The sequence below is a fragment of the Bubalus bubalis genome, chromosome 18, assembly GCF_019923935.1.
Source record: "Bubalus bubalis isolate 160015118507 breed Murrah chromosome 18, NDDB_SH_1, whole genome shotgun sequence".
NCBI lineage: Eukaryota > Metazoa > Chordata > Mammalia > Artiodactyla > Bovidae > Bubalus > Bubalus bubalis.
The window spans coordinates 57,930,842-57,958,112 of NC_059174.1; the positions used below are offsets into that span (position 1 = coordinate 57,930,842).

Below are 27,271 nucleotides of genomic sequence, written 5' to 3' on the forward strand. Positions count from 1 at the left end.
CACCAAAATTGCCATTTAATGGAAAAACCTGTAATCACTTTTTAAAATCCAGATGCATACCAAAATTATCTTGGAAATTTTTGAAAAATACAAATGCCCAGGTATTGCTTTTTTTCTCCAAAGCTCCAGATGTATTTCTAATGAACAGCCATGTTTAAAAATAACTGGACTGTATGGGAAAAAAGGGTGCAACACTAGTGGTTTTACCCAAAGATGAAAACTGGAACATCAGAGGATTTATATTTGAGAGCACCCTTACAACTGTAATGAATGTTGTAAAGCTTCAAATGTCCGTGACTTTGGCATAATGAGAGAATTAATGCAACACAGAAAATACACAGATGTACTTAATGTGGAAATACCTTTAAGAAAAAGTGTGTCCTCAGGACGCACCAAATAATTCATATTGGGGAGAATATTTTAAAAAGTATGTGGTAAATTTCTTAACCAGTTTTCCCAATGGACCACACTTCAGAGGAAACTATACTGGGAATAACTAAGTCTTCAGTTTTTTGAGATTCGTCTGAGATACTATATACTGCAGAATAATTCAAAGTCAAAATATGTTAAAACTCATGACACAATTATCCTGGGAACAAGGACTTGTGTGGAAATGGTTCATTATCTCCAGTGTGTATTTAAATATTTAAATTTTCTTGAAAAGACTACTTTACTATCTTTGACTTTAAACTTGAAGTTTGAAATCTTTTGATCTTATTCATTCAATACAGGCCTTTCACAATGGTCTTGTTACAAAAATCACAAGTCCGTGTGCCCAACGTACAGTGAAGCTCATCAATACTAAACATAAAGAGTTTGGACCAGAGAAAGGTTTATTACAAATTTGTACAAGGAGATGGGTTGCTCATGCCCTAAGAACCACAGAGTTACTGAAAGCTTTCAGCAGGTCCCTTTAAAGCAAAAGGTGAGGGATGGGCATGGTTAGTTGTTGGGGACTTCTCAGTGTCAGAGCCTTTGTTCTTGAGGTCCGGTCATGGTCAGGTAATGATGTTCCTATACCTCTCTACCAGATGAATGTTATTCTCTGTCCTAAACAGAAAGGACAAAGTCCCAATGCACAACTTTCAGTCTTCAAGGTCCCAGTCCTGACCAAGAGGAGGCACATCTCAGTTGTCAGTTCCTTCAGGGCCATGTTCCCTCATCCTTCCCAGCTGTCATCCCTTAGGTAGCCAGCATCCAACCCAACTGGCCTCAGTCTCCTCAGGCCGCCCAAAGGAGGAAACCAGATCTCACAGACTGACCTGTGTAGACAGCCACTGCTATTAGGTTGCAGAGACAGGAATGGAGGAGAGGTTCATCCACCCCCCTTCAACTGACTCCAGCTCCATTCCTTTTATGGCTAATATTCCATTGTATTCACGTACCACATTTTCTTTATCCATTCATCTGTTGATGGACATCTGGGTTGCTTTCATGTCCCAGCTATTGTGTAGCATCTCTTTACCGCCAGGTGTGCATGCCTCTTTACGTTCACAGGCAGAACAAGATACGATTATTTTGCTTCCCCCAAAGATACAGATTATTATGAACAGTAGTGTTAATCCACTTCTCTTAAGGCCAGTTCTGGGAACTGCCCTAGGCATAGACTCGGTACTGGCTCAAGATGAAGCACTTACTTTATGGCATGGGTGCAGTCAGGTCATCATGCAGTTGGCCTTTTCCCTCTGGTGGCAGTTACTGTATCTGTAAAACTCAGAAATGTAGGACTTCCCTTGTGGTCCAGTGATTAGGAATTTAATTTCCCTTCCAATGCAGGGGACATAGGTTCCAGCCCTGGTCATGAAACTGAGATCCCACATGCCACATGACAACTAAACTGGCATGCCAAAACAAAAGATCCCACATGCCACACCAAAGATACCATGTGCCACAACTGAGACCGAATGCAGTCAAATAAATATTTTTTAAAAGAACTCAGAAATGTGCATCAGATATTGTCTGTGGTTCCTTTGTCCTATTTATTAGATGCTTGAGTCTTTCTCTTTTGTGCCTCAGGGAAGTCTGGGAGACTTCAGCTTTTCTATAAACAAGAGACAGAAGAGAAAGACAAATCTAGGGTTTCATTTATCTGTGGAATCTAAACAAAGGGTACAAATGAACTTATCTACAAAACCAGAATAGAGGTATAGACATACAAAACAAACATGGTTATCAGGGAGTGAGGTGTGGAGGGATAAACTGGGAGATTGGGATTGACACATACATACTAATATATATAAAGCAGATAACAGTGACCTACTGTATAGGACAGTAAATTCTACTCAATACTCTCTAATGAGCTATGGGGGAAAGAATCTAACAAAGTGTGGGATGTGTGAAACATTGAATTTGTTGTATGCCTGAAACTAACACAATATTGTGAATCAACTATATATACTCCAGTAAAAATGTTTAGAAAAGAGAAGACATGGAGGGGCCTTTGTACTTGGGGGTGGGGTGGGGATGAGTGCAGGGTTCTGCTGGGTTCCAAGAAGATTCAGTCTTTTAAGGGGTCGGGATAAATGACAATCGAGGGACTCCCATACATATATATGTATTCATTCTTCCCCCAAACTCCTGACCCATCCAGGCCCACATGACATTGAGTAGAGTTCCCTGTGCTATACAGTGAGATGTTTCTGTTTTGTAAATGAGTTCATTGGTATCATTTTTTCAGATTCCACGTATCAGTTCAGTTCAATCGCTCAGTCGTGTCCAACTCTTTGAGACTCCATGGACTGCAGCATGCCAGGCTTCCCTGTCCATCACCAACTCCCAGAGCTTGTTCAAACTCATGTCCATCAAGTCGGTGATGCCATCCAACCATCTCATCCTCTGTCGTCCCCTTCTCCTCTTGCCTTCAATCTTTCCCAGCATCACGGACTTTTCCAATGAGTCAGTTTTTTGCATCAGGTGGCCAAAATATTGGAATTTCAGTTTCAGCATCAGTCCTTCCAATGAATATTCAGGACTGATTTCCTTTAGGGTGGACTGGTTGGATCTCCTTGCAATCCAAAAGACTCTCAACAGTCTTCTCCAACACCACAGTTCAAAAGCATCAATTCTTCAGGGCTCAGCTTTCTTTATAGTCCAACTCTGACATCCATACATGACTACTGGAAAAACCGTAGTCATGTCTCTCTTTGACTAGACAGACCACTATTGGCAATGTAATGTCCCTGTTTTTTAATATGCTGTCTAGGTTGGTCGTAGCATTTCTTCCAAGGAGCAAGCATATTTTAATTTCATGGCTGCAGTCACCATCTTCAGTGATTTTGGAGCCCCTCAAAATAAAGTCAGGCACTGTTTTCATTGTTTCCCCATCTATTTGCCATGAAGTGATGGGACCGGATGCCATGATCTTAGTTTTCTGAATATTGAGTTTTAGGCCAGTTTTTTTCACTCTCACTTTCATCAAGAGGCTCTTTAGTTTTTCTTCAATTTCTGCCATATGTGTGGTGTCATCTGTGTATCTGAGGTTATTGATATTTCTCCCGGCAATCTTGATTCCAGCTTGTGCTTCATCCAGCCTGACGTTTCACGTGATGTACTCTGCATATAAGTTAAAAAAGTAGGATGACAATATACAGCCTTGATGTACTCCTTTTCCTATTTGGAACCAGTCTGTTGTTCCATGTCCAGTTCTAACTGTTGCTTCCTGATCTACATACAGATTTCTCAAGAGACAGGTCAGGTGGTCTGGTATTTCCATCTCTTTCAGAATTTTTCCACAATTTGTTGTGATCCATACAGTCAAAGGCTTTGGCATAGTCAATAAAGCAGAAGTAGATGTTTTTATGGAACTCTCTTCCTTTTTCAATGATCCATCGGATGTTGGCAAGCTGATCTCTGGTTCTTCTGCCTTTTTTAAATAGAGCTTGAACATCTGGAAGTTCATGGTTCATGTCCTCTTGAAGCCTGGCTTGGAGAATTTTGAGCATTACTTTGCTAGTGTGTGAGATGAGGACAATTGTGCATAGCTTAAACATTCTTTGGCAGTGCCTTTCTTTGAGATTGGAATGAAAACTGACCTTTTCCAGTCCTGTGGTCATTGCTGTTTTCCAAATTTGCTGGCATATTAAGTGCAGCACTTTCACAGCGTCATCTTTCAGGATTTGAAATGGCTCAACTGGAAATCCATCACCTCCACTAGCTTTGTTCATAGTGATGCTTCCTAAAGGCCCACTTGACTTCACATTCCAGGATGTCTGGCTCTAGGTCAGTGATCACACCATCATGATTATCTGGGTCGTGAAGATCTTTTTTGTACAGTTCTTCTGTGTATTCTTGCCACCTCTTCTTAATATCATCTGCTTCTGTTAGGTCCCTACCATTTCTGTCCTTTATTTAGCCCATCTTTACATGAAATCTTCCCTTGGTATCTCTAAGTTTCTTGAAGATATCTCTAGTCCTTCCCATTCTATTCTTTTCCTCTATTTCTTTGCATTGATTGCTGAGGAAGGCTTTTTTTTATAAAATCTCTCCTTGCTATTCTTTGGAACTCTGCATTCAGATGGGTATATCTTTCCTTTTCTCCTTTGCTTTTTGCTTCCCTTCTTTCCACAGCTATTTGTAAGGCCTCCTCAGACAGCCATTTTGCTTTTTTCCATTTCTTTTTCCTGGAGATAGTCTTGATTCCTGTCTGCTGTACAGTGTTATAAACCTCTATCCATAATTCATCAGGTTCTCTGTCTATCTACTGGAGAGAAACCATATAAATGTGATATATGTGGCAAACCTTTAGTGAAAGTTCAAATGTTATAGTTCATCGGAGAATTAATACTGGAGAGAAACTATATAAATGTGATGTTTGTGGCCAGTCCTTTACTCAAAATGCAAACCTTGGAAGTCATCAGAGAATTCATACTGGAGAGAAACCTTACAAATGTAATGTGTGTGATAAAGCCTTTAGTCAGATTTCTGGCCTGTAGTTCATCAGAGAACTCATACCAGAGAGAAATCATACAAATATAATTAGTGTGGCAGAGCTTTCATTGCACATTTATCTGTAACTGACCATTAGGGAAAACAATATAAATGTAATTTATATGTCAAAGCCTTCAGTCACAGGAATCGTTTTGCAGATAATCAGTGAATCCATACTGGAGTGAAACCTTACAGATGTAATAAATGCAGTAAAGTATATAATCCTTTTGACCTTCAGAAAAGTCAAACTGTAGGAAAACTGCACGAATACAGTGGGTGTGGCAAAGCTTTGGATTCTGAGTTCAGAACTAACTAACCATCATGTAATGAATTCTGAGATCTTACCCATGTAGTGATTGTGGCAAATGTTTTAGAAGGCATTCAAACCTTGCAAATCGTGAAAAAAAATCATACTGGAAAGAAGCTATACATTTAGAGTGCAGTAAATCTTAAGGGGACCATAAGGTAACCTGTACATGAGAGAAAGGATGTAAATGTAATATATGTGACCAGTGCTTCAATACAAGTCTCATTAGTCACATCATCAGGGAATTCATAATCCAGAGAAAGGAAATGTAATAAGTGGGGCAAATGCATCAGGTAGCATTCAGGCCTAAAAAGACATCAGGTGATCCATACACAAGAGACCTTACAAATGTATTCATTGTCGTAAGGCTTTTGTCAGGTGTTTCCATTTAGGCTTCATGAGAAAATTCATACTCTAATACATAGAAGCTATGTTGATGTAATGAGTGTGTCTTGACAACAGTCTTATAGAAAGCTTATAGACAACAGTCTCAATTTAAGATTCCATAAAGAAGTCATTCTGAAGGAAAAGCTTACAAGTGATAATGAATGTGTAAAACCTTCACTCAGGGCTCATATCTCACTAATCATCAGATGATCCATACTAGGGAGATCCTTACAAGTGTATGTAATGTGGCAAGGCTTTTAGGTGCTGCCTTAAACTCAGGATTTATCAAATACTTTATACTTAGAAATGCAATGACTATGGCAGTTTTTACAATTACTACTCACTCTCTAGGTATGTAGGAATATATATCCTGGAGACAAGCCACACAAATGTGTTTGTAGGAAGGAATTTTCTTAAACAGCAAAGTTTAGGGACAATACTAGACCAATGCCTTACAGATGCAATCGGAGTGGAAAAAGTTTCACTTTGAGTTGAAGTATTATGCAATAAGAGTCCATATTGAAGAGAAGTCATGAACTGTGTAGGCAAGGGCTTTCTCAAGACATCAGAGTGTATTAGACTTAAAAATATATGTCTTTCAAACAAACCACACAAAAGTTGTGCATGCTATTTCCTCTAATATCAGGAAGAAGACAAGGGTGCCCACTCTCACCACACTATTCAACATAGTTTTGGAAGTCCTAGCAGTCAGAGAAGAAAAAGGAATAAAAGGAATCCAGATTGGAAAAGAAGTAAAATTCTTACTGTTTGCAGATGACACGATCCTCTACATAGAAAACCCTAAAGATACCACCAGAAAATTACTAGAGCTAATCAATGAATATAGTAAAGTTGCAGGATATAAAATTAATACTCAGAAATCTCTTGCATTCCTATATACTAACAATGAAAAAAGAGAAACTAAGGCAACAATCCCATTCACCATTGCAATGAAAATAAAGTACTTATGAATAAATTCACCTAAAGAAAAAGACTTACGTGTACAAAACTATAAACACTAGTGAAAGAAAGATGACACAAATAGATGGAGCAATATACCATGTTTGTGGATTGGAAGAATCAATATAGTGAAAATGAGTATTCTACCCAAGCAATCTATAGATGGGAATATGTTCATGTATGAACTTTGAGTTGTAAACTAAGTAAGTTCTGGGGAGCTATGTGCCGCATTCTAACTGCAGTAAATTCTTCTGTTACTACATACTTTAAATTTGCCAATAGAGTAAATCTTAAGAGTTCTCACCATACAAAACATGGAAACTGGGAGTTGATGGATGTGTTGATGACTGGATTGTGATAAATATTTCACAGTGTATACATCTGTCAAATGGTCACATCATGCCTGATAAGTATACACATATCCATTTCATTAGTTCTATCTCAGTAAGGCTGGAAAAGAAGAAAGTAGGAGGTGGACGGGGTTTGCCACCTTTAATGGTGTTCAACCCATGTTTTCCATGAGATCCATGAAGCATTTTGCAAAACCATGTATGGTACCCCCTGCCCTATCAGACATCCTCAGATACTTGTGTGGGTCCTAGTCCCAGGTATGTTCACAGGGCAACAAATCTGATCTGGATCCTACATTGAGAACCAAGGCTCTTAGGCTCCACTTATGAGACTGAGAACAGCCCCAGGGATGAGGAGGCCACTCTGCTCTGAGTGGGGATGGACCAGGGCCTGCTGTGTGACCTGGAGGGAATCATAGGGTCAGTGGAGGTTCCCCCTGCTGCTGGGTACGTGAGGCCTCACCAGGAGGGGAGTGTGATCCGAGGGAAAGTGTGGGAAAGCTCCTATGTTGGTCTCTGTGCCGGAATTGACTGTCCTGAGTCCCTCCTGAGACAGTGGGCACAGAGGACTGTCTGTTCTCCATGGAGGGCTTCCCTGCATGTGTAGTTGGGGCTCAGGAAGGGGGAATGTTGATCGTAGGTATTAAACAGCATGTTTTCAACTTTCAGTATCAACTTCTGCAGGATGCCTGAGAAAAAACCTGGAAGAGGGGAGAAAAAGAGTCAGGAATGGCTCTTTCTCAGGTGTCATATTCTGAGTTGATTCTCAGTCTGTCCTTCCTGAAATGCCCATCTCTGGACTCGCTAATTGTGTCTGACTCTGGAGTATTTTGTCTGTCTCCTGCACATGCACACTCACCGGGGGCCTTCTCTGAGGGCCTGTCATCTCCACTTAGATCCTGTCTCCCCATGACCTGGTGACCTGGACCTTGTGAGGAGGCTCCCCTGGGCACCGTCCTGGGCAGGGCTTCTCACCCATGGGTTGGAGATGGGGTCTCAGTGCTGTTGGGCAGGAAGTTTGCTTAGGGCCCATCTGGATGTGCTGTCTGCTCTCTGTCAAACAGAATAAAGAAGCTACACGTGGACATCAGGTATTAACACTCACAATACGTGGTAAAATCTGGAAAAGAGGACAATAAGGGGAAATCAGTCCTGAGTATTTATAGTACATTTAAGGACCCCCTTGAAAATCTTGGTGTTTGAGAATGGAATGGAAAGTTCAGAAAGAGACCTCAGGGTTAGGGGGCTTTTCATTCCATCATCTATTTTTCACTATGAAATCCAAGTTTACTGATTTTTTTTTTTTTTTATCTTCTTTGTCACATGGTGCAGCTTGCAGAATCTTAATGCCCTGAGTATGGATTGAACCTGAAACTCCTGAAATGGAAGTGCGAGGTCTTAACCATGGGACTGCCAGGGAAGTCCCCAACTTTACTAACCTTGGTTCATTGTTTATTGTGGAATTATCTAATAAACTTTGGTTTTTGTTAATAACTACATACCTAAAATTTACTGCGGATAAAGTCATTTTTTTTAGAAAAATTATTTATTTGGGTGTTCTGGGTCTTTGTTGCTGCCTGGTCTTTTCTCTAGTTGCCAGCAGTGGGGGCTGTTCTCTAGTCGTGGTGCATGGGATTCTGGTGGTGTCTTGTTGCAGAGCATGGGCTGTATGATGCTTGGGCTTCGGTAGTTTCAGCACGTGGGCCTAGTAGTTTGGGCTCTTGGGCGTTACAGCACAGGCTCAGTAGTTGTGTCACTTGGTCTTAGTTGCCCCGAGGCATGTGGCATTATCCTGGAGCAGAACCCATGTCTTCCGCATTTGCGGGTGGATTCTTTAGCATTGCACCAGGAGAGATGCCCTCATATTATTTCTGAATACAGGTATTTTATAGAGATAGGACTCTAAGTATTCTATATATGTTTTTTATATGTCTACCACTTTTTTTTAAACTAATATAGTATTAGAGTTGAGACGTCCCTGTTGGTACAGTGGATAAGAACGTGCCTGCCAATGCAGGGGATATGGGTTTGATCTCCCTGGTCCAAGAAGATTCCGCATGCCCGGGAGGAACTAAGCCCATCCACCACAACTACTGAGCCCATGCTCAAGAGCCTGTGAGCCAAAACTGCAGACCCCATGTGTTGCAACTACAGAAGCCTTGTGCCTGCAGTTCACCTACAACCTGTTCTCTGTAACAAAAGATGCCATTGCAGTGAGAAGCCCACTCACCAAAACTACAGAGTATCTCCCGCTCAGTGCAACTAGAAAAAGCCACACAAAGTAACAAAGACCAGCACAACCTAAATAAATAAACAAGCTTTAAAAAAAATGTAATATTGACAAACTTAAGTACAGTTGATTCATTTTCATGGCCCCAGAGATGCTGAAATACATATGACTAAAAGTGACAATGAGAAAATGATTTAAAAATGTGTCAAGAGGCAACTCTTCATTTCAGTCAATTGTGTATTTACATGTGCATGCATGTGTGCATGGATATGCAACTCCATGGTTTTATTACAAAACATCATCTCATAAATAAGCTTTGTACTTTTTAACAGTTGAAATTATATCTTAAATATATTATGTAGCCTTAAATTTTTTCTACCCCAGCACAGGAATGATTTAAATAGTAATAAGATTACTGATATTGTGTTGGGTGGAGGGGTTGAGGAGTGACCCTATACAATGACCTTTTATGGCCTTCCATTGCTCTTCAAATTCCTTGATGTTATTTGAGGTTTCTCAGGGAACTCTGATTGATGGACTTTTATGCTCTGTTACTTAACTGTTTGATTCCTTAGGTTCAAAGGAATTTGACTTGACTTTACTCCCTCCTCTTTTAGTATAAAAGGGGACTGAGTTCTAACTCGGATAAGATGGTTTTGGGGGTACAGTCCACCATATTTTCGGTTTGCTGACTTTCTGAATAAAGTCGTTATTCCTGCCCCAGCAACTTGTCTCTCAATTATTGGCCTGTTGTGTGGAGAGCAGTAGAAGCTTAGAATGTGAACTAAAGGAACAATGCGGTTTTCATCAATATTTAAAGATGTATTGCTCTTTTTGGCCACATGATGCAAAGAGCGGACTTAATGGAAAAGACCGTGATACTGGGAAAGACTGTGGGCAGGAGAAGAGGGCGACAGAGGATGAGATGGTTGGATGGCATTACCCACTTAATGAACACAAGTTTGAGAAAACCCTGGGAGATAGTGAAGGACAGGGAAGCCTGGTGTGCTGCAGTTCATGGAGTTGCAAAGAGTCAGATTTGACTTAGCAACTGATCAATGAAAATTGCTCTTTTTAAAGCAATGGTTAGTAAACTTTGTCAGTTTCAAAATAAAAACAAAAAAAGGTACTGACGGAAGTTCCCATCACATACCTTAGTCCTCCAGTATCAGACTGTAGGTTTTAACCTTGTGTTTCTGGAACTGAGCCATGTGGAGTTTGGCCTTCCAGCTGAATGAAGAACGAAGAAGAAAAGTTGTTATACGGGATGTCACTGTAAAATGGCACGTTTTCCCCAGGGATAGTTTTGTATTTCTTAGTTTGCAGTACAGAGAGAAATTCAGAAAAATTTCTTGTTTTCTTAAGATGGTTCAATTATTGTAATGGCAGGAAATGTTCTGCATCCCATTACCGCCCTATAGGAACTATTTGGAGACTTAGGTTCCCAACCCCTGAATTGCCAGAAGCAGCACAGGCAAGAACCTGCTGACAAAAACATTTATTTATTTATTTATTGCACTTGAAAATATGTGGCTTATTTTTAAATAACCCACATATTTTTTGGTATTGATTTCTCACATAGTTTCACAGTAATAAGAGAATAGGCCCTGTATGATTTCAATACTCTTTATTTAGGCCATGAAACTTTTGCACCTTGTTTTACGTCATGTTGCAGTGTCTCCTGGTTAATACTCTATGGCAACTTGAATAAAATTTGTATCCTGCTCTTGTGTGAAAATTGTATAAGTCTTAATTATGTTGAATTGGTTCACAATTCTTTTCAGGTCGAGTATATCCTACTTTCCTGTCCATTCTATTAATTTTTGAGAGTTTAATACTGAAATTCCAACTAAAAATCTTAATTTGTCTACTTAAAAATTGTAATATATAGTGGAACTGTCTGTAACTATTTTCAAAGCCTCATGTAAATGTGTTGTCATACTTAAGTAATTTCAAAAAATTTTAAAAAGGAAAATACAATCTTTATTGAAACTTTTCTACTTGTTAGGAGGACATATCCTAGTTTCCAACGTACTGGTCTACAAAGTTATAAGCTTTTGTCTTAGAAGTGTAACGGGGTGACACAGCGACCTGGGAAGGCCGGCCGCCTCTGCGGCCATGGCGGCTGGAGCCCCGCCACAGCCATGCCTCTGGTCCGCGGAACCCGCCAGCTTTCTCTTCTCCACTGCGCCCAGTGCATGTTTTCTTCGCATCCAGAGGGGGAGCGCAAAGTGACCCAAATCCTCAAAATTTCCAGGAGGCTGTAGGGGAATGTATAAAGTTCAAATTAAATCGGAAGAATTTAAGGAGAAGAGAACTGTCTAGCAGCCAACAGGCACTAAATGAAGAAATCAAGGATAGGCACGGATTGCACATTTTTAAGTCTGTCGCCAAACACCGACCATACCCTGGCTGCTTAGATGTTGTTGCTAAAACACTGGATGAATCTTACTAACGGGGGCTTCCCTTGTGGCTCAGATGGTAAAGAATCCGCCTACAATGCGGAAGACCTGGGTTAGACCCCTGACTTGGGAAGATCCCACGCAGAAGCTAAAGACTACCCACTCCAGGATTCTGGCCTGGAGAATTCCATGGACTGTATAGACGATGGGTTCGCAGTGTCGGATACGACTGAGCGACTTTCACTACAACCACCGTTCTTTCCTCAACATATGACAAAAAGTTTATTTTGTTCATAGTCATTTCCATATTGTAATTATAGAAGAATATGCTATCTATTTAGATGTTAAATGCAACTAAAAAACAGGCTGTAATTTATGGGGCATCAGTTCATTTCAGTTCAGTTCAGTCGTTCAGTCGTGTCCGATTCTTTGCGACCCCATGAATCGCAGCACGCCAGGCCTCCCTGTCCATCACCAACTCCCGGAGTTCACCCAGACTCACGTCCATCGAGTCAGTGATGCCATCCAGCCATCTCATCGTCTTAAACACCTCCCTGCACCTTGCCCCGCCTTGCTCTCGCTGTAGACCGGGATGCTCCTCGCCCCGCCCCTCACATGCAGCGATCCGCCCAACCCACGACCCGGAAGTTCCGCCTCGGAATCCACGCCTGCGCAGTTTCCTGCGGAAGCGGAAGGCCACGAGAGAAGGTCGCTCTGGGGCACTTGAGTTTTTTTTCTCCTAGTGTAAACGGGTGCTGCGCGCTTAGCCGTCCAACCAGCCCTCGCCACGCCCATCTTCTGCGTCCCGCTGGTTCTGCGAAAGTAATATCCCAATACCCCGCCGTCCGCCCCAAATAAACCCAGAGGCCGCGGTTACAGGTCCAGTATTCGAGATCGCTCTGAGGCTTGTCCTTGCCTTTTGCTTTTCGGCCTTCGGCTCCGGAGACACCGCCTTTCGGGATATTTTCCTGCTTAAAACTTAACCATTAGTACCTACGCTTGTGCCTTGTAAAGTCCCCGGGCGCGAGGGGGATTCGGGCACGCCCACCTCCACCGCCTCACCCTGTCGGCCCCTGGAGGTCGCGTCGACAGCCCCGCTCCCGGAGAAGCCGCGTCCTCTCCCCTGTCCTGCGATTCTGGAGAGCCCGCCCGGCCGGAGACCCCCTTCACTCCCAGCCTCTCTGCCCTCGCCTCTCCTGAGGCCCATCATTCTGCCCCGCAGGCCTCCCTTCCTGGTCAGTCCCTTTTCCTCACCCCTGGGCTCGACGTGTGACACCCAGTGTTTATCCGTCACGAGTCCGTCTCTTTGGAAAATGTGCTCTTTTGATAGGTGGGCGTTTCATTTACTCATCATTTTTGTAGATACGTGGACGAGGGGGATCAGAAGAAGCAGTGACTGAGAGTGAAAGGCAAAGTCAGAAGTGGAAAACAATGAGAGAACCGACGGGGTCGCCCAGGATGGCTGAGGCAATTGCAAAGGGATGCTAAAATGAAATAGAGTTAGCCCTTAAAGTAGCGGGTGGGTGAAAGAATAATGGACAAAGGCGTGGGATCTCCAGGAGTTGGAGACAAGGAGACAGGGGCCCTGCGTCTGCAGTAGGAGGGCTGACAGGGGTGATCCTAGGAGAGAAACAAGGAATAGGTTTTGACTAGAAGAGAAGAGAAGGAAGTAAGCCTAGACACCTGGAGTGCCCCAGAGTGGGAGTGTAACAGGGAGAGAAGGGGTGTGACAAGAAGGTAGAGAGGGAGCAGAGTTGGACAAAGAGACAGATGTATAGATATTTAGGACAATTAGAAGGGTGGGCGTGGGGAGAAGAGCAGCAAGAGGAGAAACAAGTTGCAGAGTGGGGCAGGACAGGTGTGAGGGAAGAAATAGGAGGGCAGAAACAGCATCCCACCCGAGGCAGTGGACACCAAAGGACTGTTCCACACAGTGAGGTCTTCCTGTTTTTGTGGTTGTGGCAAACGAAGGGGGGGATGTTGATTCTAAGCCTTAAGCAGCCTGTTTTCCAAACTTGCAAGATCAACTTCTAAAAACTTATATTGTCTGAGGAAGAAGCTGGGAAGAGGAGGAAAAAAGGAAAGAAAACAGGAATGGCTCTTTCTCAGGTAAAATCATATTCTCAGTTGATTCTCAGTCTGTCCTTCCTGAAATCCCTTCTTTGGACTTACTAGTCATGTCTGACTCTGAAGTATCCTTCCTGACACCCGTACATGCACACTCACCAGGGAACTTCCCTCAGGGCCTGTCGTCTCCACTTGGATCCCATCTCCCCATGACCCAGTGGCCTGGACCTTGTGTGGAGGGCACCATCCTGGGCAGGGCTTCACACCCACAGGCTTGAGAAGGGGTCTCAGTGCTGTTGGGCAGCAGGGATTGCCTCGGGTCCTTCTGGATGTGCAGTCTGCTCTCTGTCAATCAGGATTAAGAAGCTGTGGGTGGAAGTCAGGTATTAACATGCACAGTACCTGGTAAAATCTGGAAGTAGACCTAAAAAGAGAAATTTGTTCTAAAGTAATTGAAGTTAAGTGAGTGAGTCACTGACTTCAAAATCTTGATTGGAAATGGGATGGAAAGTTCAGAATCAGGTATCAGTGATAGAGGGTGTACTATTCCATCATCTGTTTGAATCTGTGACATGAATCTAAATCTCTGAGAGCTGGAAATTCATTTTCATTGCCTTCATTCTTCAGATTTTGTCTTTTCACGGTGTTCATTTTGTGGTTTGGCACAGAGATGTTTTTACTTTTGATGCAGGTGAAGTTTCCTCTTCATTGTTTAACTCAGAGATTCACCATTTGTTATGGCAACTGTCTTTTTTCCACTGGGTTTTCTTAGCATCCTTGTCATTAGATTTTAAATATATGCAAATGGTTGTTTCTGAACATTCTCTTCTGTTCCCTTGGTGTATAAATCCGTGTTTATGCCAGTACTACACCATCTGGATAATATCGTGATATGGCTTGAAATTTTAAAAAGGGTGGCCTTCTTCTTGCATCTTTGTACTTATGGAAGAGCATTTTTGCAGTTTGTGGTCCCCTTGAGATTCTTTATGACTTCTGGCAAGTTTTTTCTATTTCTGCAAACATTTCTATTGTAAGTTTCATAATGAATTCATTAAATCTGTGAAACGCTCTGAGTAACTTGGAAATATAGAGTACTGAGATTTCCAGTCTATGACTACTAGATTTATTTGTTTATTTTGGATTTCTTTTAGAAATGGTTAAGTAGTTTTCAGTGTATATGTTTCACCTCCTTGGTGAATTATTCCTAAATATTTCACCCATTTTTAATACAATAGTAAATGAAATTGTTATGTGATTTTCTTTTAACATTGTTCATTGTGTATAGAAATGCACCTGATTTGCACGTTGACTTTTGTATCCTGCAAGTTTGCTAAATCTGCTGTTTGATGTGGCAGGGGGTTTTTTTGTGTCTGTGTGGAATCTACAGTTTATACATAAAAGACCTTGTCTTCTAGGAAAGAAGGTAACTTTCTAATTTTTCACGTTGGGAAGCTTTGATTTCTTTTTCTTGTCTAATTGCTCTGGTTAGGGGTTTCAGTCCTTTGTTGAACAGTGATGCAGAGTGTGCATCCTTGCCTTCTTCCCAATCTCAGAGGAAAAGTTTTCAGTCTTTCACCATTGAGAACAATGTTAGGTGTGCTCTTTTCATACATCATATATTTTAGTTTGAGATACTTGTTTTGGAAACAAAACAAACCCCCCAAATGGACGGGAATGTATCAAAAGTGAGAACAGAGATGAGATTTCAGGGCAGAGAGGAAAGCACAACATTAATAGTGGTTGGAAACCTCTTGTAATGTACATAGAGATGATAGCTTACGGTGAATAATGTCAGATTCATGATCTCCGAAGAAGAAGGTATAGCTTTGGGACCAGGGACCAGGCTTGATCACTCAAGAGCTTTTGTGTAGCAGAGTTTTATTCAAGTATGAAATGGGACAGAGAAAGCTTCTGACATAGACATCAGAAGGGGGATGGAGAATGCCCCCCCTCGCTAGTCTTAGCAAGGGAGCTATATACTTTCTTAATTAGTTATTACAGTAAGTCAAAAGAATGTCTCAAGGTTGTAAAGGTCTTATCAGACCCATGCCCAGAATTTACATTTCAAGATGACAGGATTAATCAGAAGGTTCTCAAGAAGGAGAAACATGTCCTCAAGCAGGATACATTGTTGTTATATTATCTTCAGTTCAGTTCAGTCGCTCAGTCGTGTCCGACTCTTTGCAACCCCATGAATCGCAGCATGCCAGGACTCCCTGTCCATCACCAACTCCCGGAGTTCACTCAGACTCACATCCATCGAGTCAGTGATGCCATCCAGCCATCTCATCCTCTGTCGTCCCCTACTCCTCCTGCCCCCAATCCCTCCCAGCATCAGAGTCTTTTCCAACGAGTCAGCTCTTCACATGAGGTGGCCAAAGTACTGGAGTTTCAGCTTTAGCATCATTCCTTCCAAAGAAATCCCAGGGCTGATCTCCTTCGGAATGGACTGGCTGGATCTCCTTGCAGTCCAAGGGACTCTCAAGAGTCTTCTCCAACACCACATTTCAAAAGCATAGCTAATAACATTAGTGGAATTAAAAGTAAATAATTTAGCCATGAGCTTCCCACACCAAACCAGTTTTTTAAAAGATCGTCAAGACTGGGGAATGGTCACTTAAAGCAGAAATCTGATTTTTCATATGGTTCACCAAATGTGTTACATTAAAGGATTTATCAGGTATGAAATTATAGCATTCACTTTGAATTGCAGCACTTGTATCTCCCTGAGATGCTGTAAGGTGTCGAGAGCCTTGGAGTTGTGCAGCATGGCCTTTCTCCTCGTAGAGATCTCAGAATACAATAGGTTAATAGCCTAGTTACTATCATTTAAAGCTTATGTAAGTTGTCAAGGCTTCAATATGGCAAATTACATCCTCCAGTCTCATTGAAGGTACACACACACACAAAGAAAATAGGTGCTACATGGTCATACCAGTAGAATACAGATCTTTTGACCCATTGGGATCATACCAATTGTAGGTTTGGTTGGGGTTACCTCTAATTTGTTAATGTGTATGAACTTAAATTCATGGGAATCCCAGGCTACACCTTTGTATGCATCCCTGTAGATGTCGAGGCCATAAATTAGTGCCACAAATCCACTGAGTTCCACACCAATCACTCTCTCTAAGTGTAATAATAAGCATATTTCATAAACACCTGGTTGTGTCTCATAATATTACTAAGCTGATCATTTTTAGTATGATTTAATTGTTCCTAACATACAGGAGCTTTTAAACTTAAATAACCATAGCCTTGTGTTAACCATACAGATACATGACATAATTGTCAGAGTTTTCCTTTTAATAGATGAGAGGTTAATTTTGAGACTTAGCTCATCACTCTGATTTTGAATGACCTTAAGAGAAATTTGAGTTTGAATGACCTTAAGAGAAAACTTAAATCTATGGCCAACCTCAGAGCAGGTATTATTAACTGGCCAGGTGAGAGGATCCTATCTAGCAATATCATGAATAGACAGAAGAGGACTGAACTCTCATCTAAAATACATTTCCTAGGTGGTATCCAATCAGAGCCCTGGAGAACAGAACTCCACCAAGGTAACCCAGAAGTACTAGACACAGATAATTGGCCACAACCCAACAATTGGATTGAGTTTTAAACTAGCATAGAATTGTACCTATGATAGAAAACATTTGACTGATACGCACAGCTCCAAGGGATCATGAAAACATTATAAATGATCATACGAGTCAGGTAAGCATCTTGGGCAAGCTGTCTGCTTCTGATGTCGTCGTCCTCTCATCCTAGTGTAGTGCAGTTTCCTCTGTTTGAGCATTGCTTTAAGGTGAGTTTGAGGTCAGCAGACCTCTCTATAGACTAGTCCAGTTTAGGGGCCTTTGGAAGTGAGAATTAATCTAAGAGTCAATTTCCCTTCAATTTCACCGTACATGAAGTAGTTAAGAGTACCTATAAAAAGGTCCTTCCATCCAGGTTTGAGATAGTTTCTCAAATTAAGTCTTTTTCCAGTCTTGGTTGCAGGTCGTTCATGAGGCATCTGATCTTCATCCAAAGAGAGATTACTGAGATAAGCTTCAGAGACAAACCTAGAGTGTCCTTAATAATTTAATTAAAATTTACATTAATGTACCCTAACAGCAAAGAACTATCCAGGAAATGAGTCTTACTAGATACAGACCTCCATTAACAAATTGGGATTTAACATTCATTGAAACATCTTTTTCTCCCTAAAATCACCATCATTTTTACCAAATATAACCAAATTAAGACTTGCTTGTGATACAGGACTGGTCTCAATAAACTTGGCCTGATGATTTATATAACCATAATTGATTATAGATTTTTTTGCCTTTTTGAGACTTTCTAAAAAAAAAATATTTATTTTTTAATTGAAGGATAATTGCTTTACATAATTTTGTAGTTTTCTGTCAAACTTCAACATGAATTGCTGAGATTTGTATAGAGTCTCAACCGAAGTTTTAAAATAAATCTTTCAAGCGAGGAAAGTCGAGCCACAGGCTTATCACAGATTTACATGAATTACTCCCATCTCAAGGTTTCCAAAAATTCCTTGACAGTTCTGTACCTGTTAGTGAGATAACCTTCCTAACTTATCTGATAAAGTTTTGGAAACTAAGAGTGTCCAATCTCTGAAGGGTTCAGTTCAGTTCAGTGGCTCATTCGTGTCCGACTCTTTCTGACCCAAAAAACCGCATCATGCCAAGCCTCCTTGTCCATCACCAACTCCCAGAGTCCACCCAAACCCATGTCCATTGAGTCGGTGATGCCTTCCAACCATCTCATCCTCTGTAGTCCCCTTCTCCTCCTGTCCTCAATCTTTCCCACCATCAGGGTCTTTTAAAATGAGTCAGCTCTCCACATCAGGTGGCCAAATTATTGGAGTTTCAGCTTCAACATCAGTCCCTCCAATGAACACCCAGGACTGATCTCCTTTAGAATGGGCTGGTTAGATCTCCTTGCAGGCCAAGGGATTCTCAAGAGTCTTCTCCAACACCACAGTTCAAAAGCATTAATTCTTCACCTCTCAGCTTTCTTAATAGTCCAACTCTCACATCCATACATGACTATTGGAAAAACCATAGACTTGACTAGACGGACCTTTGTTGGCAAAGTAATGTCTCTGCTTCTTAATATTCTGTCTAGATTGGTCATAGCTTTCCTTCCAAGAAGCAAGCGTCTTTTAATTTCATGGCTGCAGTCAGCATCCACAGTGATTTTGGAGCCCAGAAAAATAAAGTCAGACACTGTTTCCACTGTTTCCCCATCTCTTTGCCATGAAGTGATGGGACTGGATTCCATGATCTTAGTTTTCTGAATGTTGAACTTTAAGCCAACTTTTTCCTTCTCCTCTTTCACTTTCATCAAGAGGCTCTTTAGTTCTTCTTCACTTTCTGCCATAAGGGTGGTGTCATCTGCATATCTGAGGTTATTGATATTTCTCCCAGCAATCTTGATTCCAGCTTGTGCTTTCCAGTCTAGCGTTTCTCATGATGTACTCTGCATAGAAGTTAAATAAGCAGGGTGACAATATACAGCCTTGACATACTCCTTTTCCTATTCGGAAGCAGTCTGTTGTTCCATGTCCAGTTCTAACTGTTGCTTCCTTACCTGCATACAGGTTTCTCAAGAAGCAAGTCAGGTGGTCTGGTATTCCCATCTCTTTCAGAATTTTCCACAGTTTACTGTGATCCACACAGTCAAAGTCTTTCGCATAGTTAATAAAGCAGAAATAGATGTTTTTCTGGAACTCTCTTTCTTTTTCGATGATCCAGCAGATGTTGGCTATTTGATCTCTGGTTCCTCTGCCTTCTCTAAAACCAGCTTGAACATCTGGAAGTTCCCGGTTCACGTATTGCTGAAGTCCGGCTTGGAGAATTTTGAGCACTACTTTACTAGGGTGTGAGATGAGTGCAATTGTGCCATAATTTGAGGCTTCTTTGGCATTACCTTTCTTTGGGATTGGAATGAAAATGGACCTTTTCCAGTCCTGTGGCCACTGCTGAGTTTTCCAAATTTGCTGACATATTGAGTGCAGCACTTTCACAGCATCATCTTTTAGGATTTGAAATAGCTCAACTGGAATTCCATCGCCTCTACTAGGTTTGGTCCTAGTAATGCTTCCTAAGGCCCACCCGACTTCACATTCCAGAATGTCTGGCTCTAGCTGAGTGTAAGTGATCACACCTTTGTGATTATCTGGGTCGTGAAGATCTTTTTTGTACAGTTCTTTTATGTATTCTTGCCACGTCTTCTTAATATCTTCTCCTTCTGTTAGGTCCATACCATTTCTGTCCTTTACTGAGCCCATCTTTGCATGAAATGTTCCCTTGGTACCTCTAATTTTCTTGAAGAGATCTCTAGTTTTTCCCATTCTATTGTTTTCCTCTATTTCTTTGCACTGATCACTGAAGAAGTCTTGCTTATTTCTCCTTGCCATTCTTTGGAACTCTGCATTCAAATTGGTATGTCTTTCCTTTTTTCTTTTGCTTTTCACTTCTCTTCTTTTCACAGCTATTTCTAAGGCCTCCTCAGACAGCCAGTTTGCTTTTTTGCACTTCTTTTTCTTGGGGATGGTCTTGATTCCTGTCTCCTCTACAATGTCACGAACCCCCGTCTATACTTCATCAGGCACTATGTCTGTCAGATCCAGTCCCTTAAATCTATTTCTCACTTCTACTGTATAGTCATAAGGGATTTGATTTAGGTCATACCTGAATGGTCAAGTGATTTTCCCTATTTTATTCAATTTCAGTCTGAATTTGGTAATAAGGAGTTCATGATCTGATCCGTAGTCCACTGCCGGTCTTGTTTTTGCTGACTGTATAGAACTTCTCCATCTTTGGCTGCAAAGGATATAATCAATCTGACTTTGGTGTTGACCATCTTGTGATGTCCATGTGTAGACTCTTCTCTTGGGTTGTTGGAATGGGGTGTTTGCTATGACCAGTGTGTTCTCTTGGCAGAAGCCTTTGCCCTGCTTCATTCTGTATTCCAAGGCCAAATTTGCCTGTTACTGCAGGTGTTTTTTGACTTCCTACTTTTGCATTCTAGAAGGGTTCAGATAGAAAAGATAAATGTTTCAATTTGTGTATAAAATATAATTTTCCCAAATTGCTGTCATAATTAGTTTCAGGGGAAGGTTTTTTTCCCCTTACACCTGGAAAACACATATTCTAACCAGCAATTTTTCAGATACAAAGCATAGAAGCTATAAGCATATTCATCAGTCCTTCTGTTAAGCTTTATGAAGTCATCAGGTTTTCCATTAGAATCCTTACCCAGTTCAGAAAGTGGTATTTATCCGAAAGTCCTTTCTGTACATCTTCTTGAAGAGCAAGTATTTTTGCAAAACTTGATTAGTGCTATGACAATATTTTGAGATAGTAATTAGAATAATGCCTGACAACATTTTCCCCAAACATATCAGAATTTTAGGAGCACCGTATGGTTTCTACGATATCTATATTAGTAACATTTACCATACAATATAAGCCAAGACTTATTACTCACTTGATAATACTTCCCATGTCATTCTGTATAGAAAACGAGCCTAATTAGTGTAATATCTCTCTTTGGGATGTTTGAGGGCCCTCTGAAGCATCCCAAAGTTACATAGAAATCAAGTTCTTCATTATAATGACTTAGGAAGTTTTGTCAACAAATATCAAAAAGGTTTAGAACACTCAGCCACATAGGATTATAGGTCATTGTGAAACAATAGCTTTTCATATAGCTAAAGTAACAATAAAAGATTTCAGAACAGATCACTTAAGAGATAAAGAAATTTAAATCTGTTATCAAAGGCAGTTCACTATCTGAAGAAAAGGTATCATCTTAACAGATAGAAAAGCTAAATTCAAGTTTTGCAACAGACGGAAAAGCAAAATTCAAAGCTAAATAAGTTCTACTTTATTTAAAAGGCAAACTTAATTAAATTTATTTTACACTTATTTTAAACCATGTACAAAACTCACTTCTCATGGTTCGCTGTTCACAAACCTGATTACTTTCTGTACCCATTTCTTTGTTCTTCCATCCTAAAAAACAACCTGTAAGTCAGGCTCACTTCCTTTTCCCTTCACAAAATGCAGTTGCATTCCTCATAGCTTCTTTACTGAAAACACACTTCGTACCTTCCTTAAGTAACCAAGAATTGACTCCCCCTCTCCCCCCACCCCTTCGGTAAGTTGGTCCATTTTTAATCGTGAGTCAAAAGAAGCTGTTTTTGGCCTCCCAAAGTGCCCGTCCCTTTTTATTGAGGTTAACATAGTTCAGAATTTTAAGTAAACAGATGCAGTAACTGGGTAAAGTTGCCCCAGGTCCATCCTCCAGGAACTGCTGTCATTATCAGCAATGCCATCCAGTCTTCAAGGGGGATATCAGCCTGGATCTGCTCTGTAATTATTGCAGAGCTCCAATTTGCTTTATCCGTGTCAACAGTTCCCCTCGCTCATGAATATTTACTAGATCAGTGCATCCACCTATGCACTCCTTACGGATGAAGACCCGAGGTACCGTTCTGGCTCCTGTGAGCTGTTGCAAGTAATCTTGTATCTCACTGGTGTCACCGATGGCACCAATGAGATACAAGATTTGGATACGGACAAATTCCAAAAGCCCTTGTTTGAAGGGCAGTTGACTGAGGAGCTCCTGAGTCCTTCTGCAGTAGGGGCAGGTGGGCTTGATGAACACGACCACCTTCCCAGACTGGATCTTGCTGTTCATGAATGCTTGAGCCATGCTGCCTTTCCCAGGAGGGCACCTTAACTGCCAAGAACTGACTTTCATATTAGCATTTTATAGATTGGTGAGCATAAATACCAGTGATAATTTCTAAAACCTTTGCTTTCTTAGAACATTTTAGGATGACACCAAACAAAATGAGGGCAAAATGAGGACTGTAGCCCGGGAGGCATCATCTCAGATAGCTCTGAGAGACTGCTTCAAAGCGGCAGTGGGGAAGGTCAATATATAAGATTTTGGTGAATGGGAAGTTCAATACCATGAAGCAGTTATTTTACAAAAGGTTTTTTGTTGGTCATGAGGATATGATGTCACCATAAAGGGTGACATCTCCTTCTCTAGATAGGAGGAGAGGCAATGATTGAGACCATAAAATCTGTTCCTAAAAACATTAAAAAAAAAAAAAAATCCAACTGTCTAAAGACCCATCTCACCAGAAGCCCTGGAGCGTGGAGTGCCTCACTCCACAGCTATTGAAGGGCAACAGCTATAAGATCATGGGGTTCACTCTCCGTAGGGGCAGACGGCAAACGCCTTTATTGTTCAGTCACTGGCAGTGCTCTTGGTTAATGCCACTTTGTAGTTGACAGGTGTTTGCTATGACCAGTATGTTCTCTTAACAAAATCGTTAACTTTGCCCTGCTTCATTCTGTACTCCAAGGCCAAACTTGCCTGTTACTCCAGGTATCTCTTGGCTTCCTACTTTTGCATTCCAGTCCCCTATGATGGAAAGGACATCTTTTTTTGGTATTAGTTCTATGAAATCTGTAGCTCTTCATAGAACTGTTCAACTTCAGCTTCTTTGGCATTAGTGGCTGGGGCATAGACTTGGATTACTGTGATATTGAATGGTTTGCCTTGGAAATGAACAGAGATCATTCTGTAGTTTTTGAGATTGCATCCAAGTACTGCATTTTGGACTCTTTTGTTGACTATGATAGCTACTCCATTTCTTCTAAGGGATTCTTGCCCACAGTAGTAAATATAATGATCATCTGAATTAAATTCACCCATTCTGGTCCATTTTAGGTCACTGATTCCTAGAAAGTTGATGTTCACTCTTGCCATGTCCTGTTTGACCACTTCCAATTTACCTTGATTCATGGACCTAACATTCCAGGTTCCTACACAACACATTCTTTGCAACTTCGGACTTTACTTCCACCACCAGAGACATCCAAACTGGGCGTTGTTTTTGCTTTGGCTCAGCCTCTTCACACCTTTTGGAGCTATTTCTCTGCTTTCCTCCAGTAGCACACTGGGCCTCTACCAAGCTGGGGAGTTCATCTTTCAGTGTCGTATCTTTTTGCCTTTTCATAGTGTTGATGCTAGCAAAGTAATGCTCAAAATTCTCCAAGCTAGGCTTCAACAGTACACGAACCAAGAACTTCCAGACGTTCAAACTGGATTTAGTAAAGGCAGAGGAGCCAGAGATCAAATTTCTAACATCCAAAAAGCAAGAGAATGTCAGAAAAACATCTGCGTCACTGACTACGCTACAGCCTTTTACTGTGTGGATCACAACAAATTTTGTAAAATTCTTAAAGAGATGGGAATACCAGACCACCTCACCTGCTTCCCGAGAAACCTCTATGCAGGTCAAGAAGCAACAGTTAGAACCAAACATGGAACAATGGACTGGTTCCAAATTGGGAATGGAGTACAAAGAAGTACGTCAAGGCTGTATATTGTCACTCTGCTTATTTAACTTAGCTTCAGAGTACATCAATCCAAATGCTAGGCTGGATGAAGCACCAGCTGGAATCAAGATTACTGGGAGAAATATCAATAACCTCAGATATGCAGATGACACCACCCTTATGGCAGAAAGTGAAGAGGAACTGAAGTGAAAGAGGAGAGTGGAAAAGCTGGCTCAAAATTCAACATTCAAAAAACTAAGATCATGGAATCCAGTCCCATCACTTCATGGCAAATAGATGGGGAAACAATGGAAACAGTGAGAGACTTTATTTTCTTAGGCTCCTAAATCACTGCACAAGGTGACTGCAGCCATGAAATTAAAAGACACTTGCTCCTTAGAAGAAAAAGTATAACCAACCTAGACAGCATATTTAAAAACAGAGACATTACTTTGCCCACAAAGCTATGGTTTTTCCAGTAGTCATTTTTTCCGGTAGTCATGTATAGATGTGAGAGTTGGGCCATAAAAAAGGCTGAGTGTTGAAGAATTGATGCTTTTGAGTGATAGTGTTGGAGAAGACTCTTGAGAGTCCCTAGGACGGCAAGGAGATCAAACCAGTCAATCCTAAAGCAGATCAACCTCGAATATTCATTGGAAGGACTGAAGCTGAAGTTTCAATAGTTTGGCCACCTGATGCAAAGAAGTGACTCATTAGAAAAGACCCTGATGCTGGGAAAGATTGAAGGCAGGTGGAGAAGGGGGCAGAGGATGAGATGGTTGGATGGCGTCACTGACTCAATGGACGTGAGTTTGAGCAAGCTCCAGGAGATGGGAAGGACATGGGAGGCTGGTGTGCTGCAGTCCATGGGCTTGCAAAGAGTTGGACACAACTTGAGCAACTGAACAACAACTCAAGAAGAGGAAGCAGAAGAGAGAGATAAGGACACTCCCCCGCTCCCCACTTCTCCTTTTATTATAAAAGTGTAGCTCACTAATTACTCTGACCGGCACCCTCTCCCCCTCTGCTTGTAAGCCTCACAAGTGTCCTATCTGTTTTTTTTTTTTTGTTTGTTTGTTTTCAATCAGCACAAGCAGCCATAGAAATATGATATAGATGTCTAGAGACACAGAAAAGATCTTGTTGCTAGTGCAGGACACAGGGTAGATGGTATGTGAGGAGGAAGAAATTTTACTGTCTGAGTGCTGCTCACAGGATCTGAAAATCGACATTCTTCTTAATTTGGGGATTTTTCCTCCTATGTTCTAAGTCTAACCCTGTTAAAACTCAAGTCTGTAAATTTAGGTATTCTACCTGTTATTTATGTATTTTTAAAAAATAAATACTTATTTATTATTTATTTTGCTGCAATGACTCTTAGTTGTGGCAAGTAGAATTTAGTTTCCCGTCCAGGAATGGAATCTGGGCCCACTGCATTGGAAGCATGGAGTCTTAGTTACTGGACCACCAGGGAAGTCCTCAAATATCTCTAAGCAGGTAAGTTTTGCATTGCAATGCCTGTTTTGTGACTAAGTTTTAAAATGAAACTATGAGATCTCTATTGGGATATATGTATTGCTCAGGTTAATATGTAGGTGAGCTCTATTTAACTCTCTTTTTAAAAAGTGCTTACAAATTAAACATTTCTAAATATAATAGAAACTAAGCTAAATGGATTTCGGATTCATATGACCCAAGAAACATTTAGTATTAAATTAACATCTGGCATTAAAGTTTGTTGTTTGCTTGTTATTTAATAAAGACATGTCATTTAGACACATCACTATTAAGTATGACGTTTTTATGGTACTCAGGTTTACTCAAAGTCAGTAAATATATTTGTTGTAAAGTTTGTCAGCAAGAAAATTAACTCATGGCTTTCCCGGAGGCTCAGCAGTAAAGAATCCCCTTACCAATGCAGGAGACGTGGGTTCAATCCCTGATCTGGGAAGATCCCACATGCTGTGGAACAACTAAGCCCATGCAACACAACTACCGAGCCTGTGCTGTAAAGCCTGGAAGCCACGACTACTGAAGCCCACGTGCCCTAGAGCCCGTGTTCTGCAAAAGAGAAGCCAGCGCAGTGAGAAGCCAGTGCACCTCAGCAAACAGTAGCCCCTTCTTGCTGCAAATAGAGAAAGTCTGAGCAGCAACGCAGACCCAGCACAGCCAAAATTAAATAAATAAGTATTTTTGAAATATGTTTTTCACTTGGGGTATACTTTGTGCAATTTTTAGTGATCAAGACACTCACTTTCCTGGACCAATTTTACAAGCCTATGTTATCAATTTACCAGACTCATTTTACAAACAAATTAATCTTAGCTTGGGACAAACGTTTGGGACAAATGAGGGTAATTTAAGAAGAAAGGAATTATGTTTTAATAGATATTAAATTGTAGTTTTGCTGAGATCAGTATTTACTGTCTAAAACTCACTTTTTAAATAGCACTTTTGTCATATTATTGTAAAGTTTAATTGAGTTGTTAGGAAGATATTCTAGGTTTGGGTCTGAAGCTCAGCAGTGTAAGCTGTCTTTGGATGCAGATCAGATGCCCATAATCTATAACCAGGAGATTATATGTTCTAGAGAAAAAAAATCACATCATTTAAGGACTGTGTCCACCCTGGATAAATGCCTCTTATGAGGTATTCTCAACATCCTGCACAAGGATACTGAAGGGAATCAGCTTCCAGGATTTACCCCCCTCCCCTGACCCTTTACTTCCAATTTGCAGCCAGACCAGTTCCTGAAAGCTCCCTGTCAATGCCACTGGACACACACTCTGTACTATTCCTTTGGGACAGTTTCTCAGCCATTCACACCTGGCTGAGAGACTACTCGGAAGGGATAACATCTAAAGCTGTAAGCACAAGTCCTGATTCAACTGCACAGTGAAGTGTGACACAGGAACGCAACTTCTGGATACCTAACTACTGCTCGAGGGATGGGAATGGCAAGGACTGTCTCAGCCGGGGCTGCAGCCAAGGCCACTAGCCCAGAGTCAAGGGCACCCAAGGGTGAGGAGACTGCCCACTATATTCAGGAGCTCCTTCTCTGTACCCCGAGTTGACCAAGGGCCAAATCTCAGCCCAGACAGCACCAGCAGCGTGTAAGTTACAGACCAATTGCCCCATGGCTCTGCCTCTGTGAGAAGCGCCTTTCTCCATGTCCATCTTTCCCTGCCTTTCTCCTTGTCCATCAGTCAGCAGAAGATAAATTGATACATTTTTCTGAGAACCCTGAACTTTCC

The 27,271-nt window shown here is 41.2% G+C and overlaps 2 protein-coding genes and 1 long non-coding RNA gene across 4 annotated transcripts in view; 1 reads left to right on the forward strand and 2 right to left on the reverse strand.

Annotated features, from left to right (window-relative positions):
• Positions 1–15,547, forward strand: part of LOC123327509 (zinc finger protein 160) — a 71,014-nt gene extending 55,467 nt beyond the window's left edge. Inside the window, exons 4-5 of the transcript XR_006640189.1 lie at positions 8,263–12,797; positions 12,925–15,547. The gene's annotated coding sequence lies outside the window, so the exon portion shown is untranslated. The remainder of the gene's footprint in view (positions 1–8,262; positions 12,798–12,924) is intronic.
• LOC102398945 lies at positions 7,500–12,200 on the reverse strand. Of its 2 annotated transcripts, none has more exons than XR_003104831.2 (4): positions 12,065–12,200; positions 11,252–11,421; positions 10,314–10,390; positions 7,500–7,631 (listed from the first exon to the last, which is right to left on the reverse strand). It is a non-coding gene; the product is annotated as an uncharacterized LOC102398945 (long non-coding RNA). The 2 variants fall into 2 exon arrangements; XR_006546089.1 differs by lacking the exon at positions 7,500–7,631 and adding an exon at positions 7,913–8,050.
• A 6,488-nt stretch (positions 15,548–22,035) lies between the features above and the next one.
• Positions 22,036–22,374, reverse strand: LOC112580438 (glutaredoxin-1-like). Its single transcript, XM_044931463.2, has one exon. It carries the CDS (start codon positions 22,372–22,374, stop codon positions 22,036–22,038), a length of 339 nt encoding a protein of 112 aa, XP_044787398.1.
• Between the last annotated feature and the right edge of the window lie 4,897 nt (positions 22,375–27,271).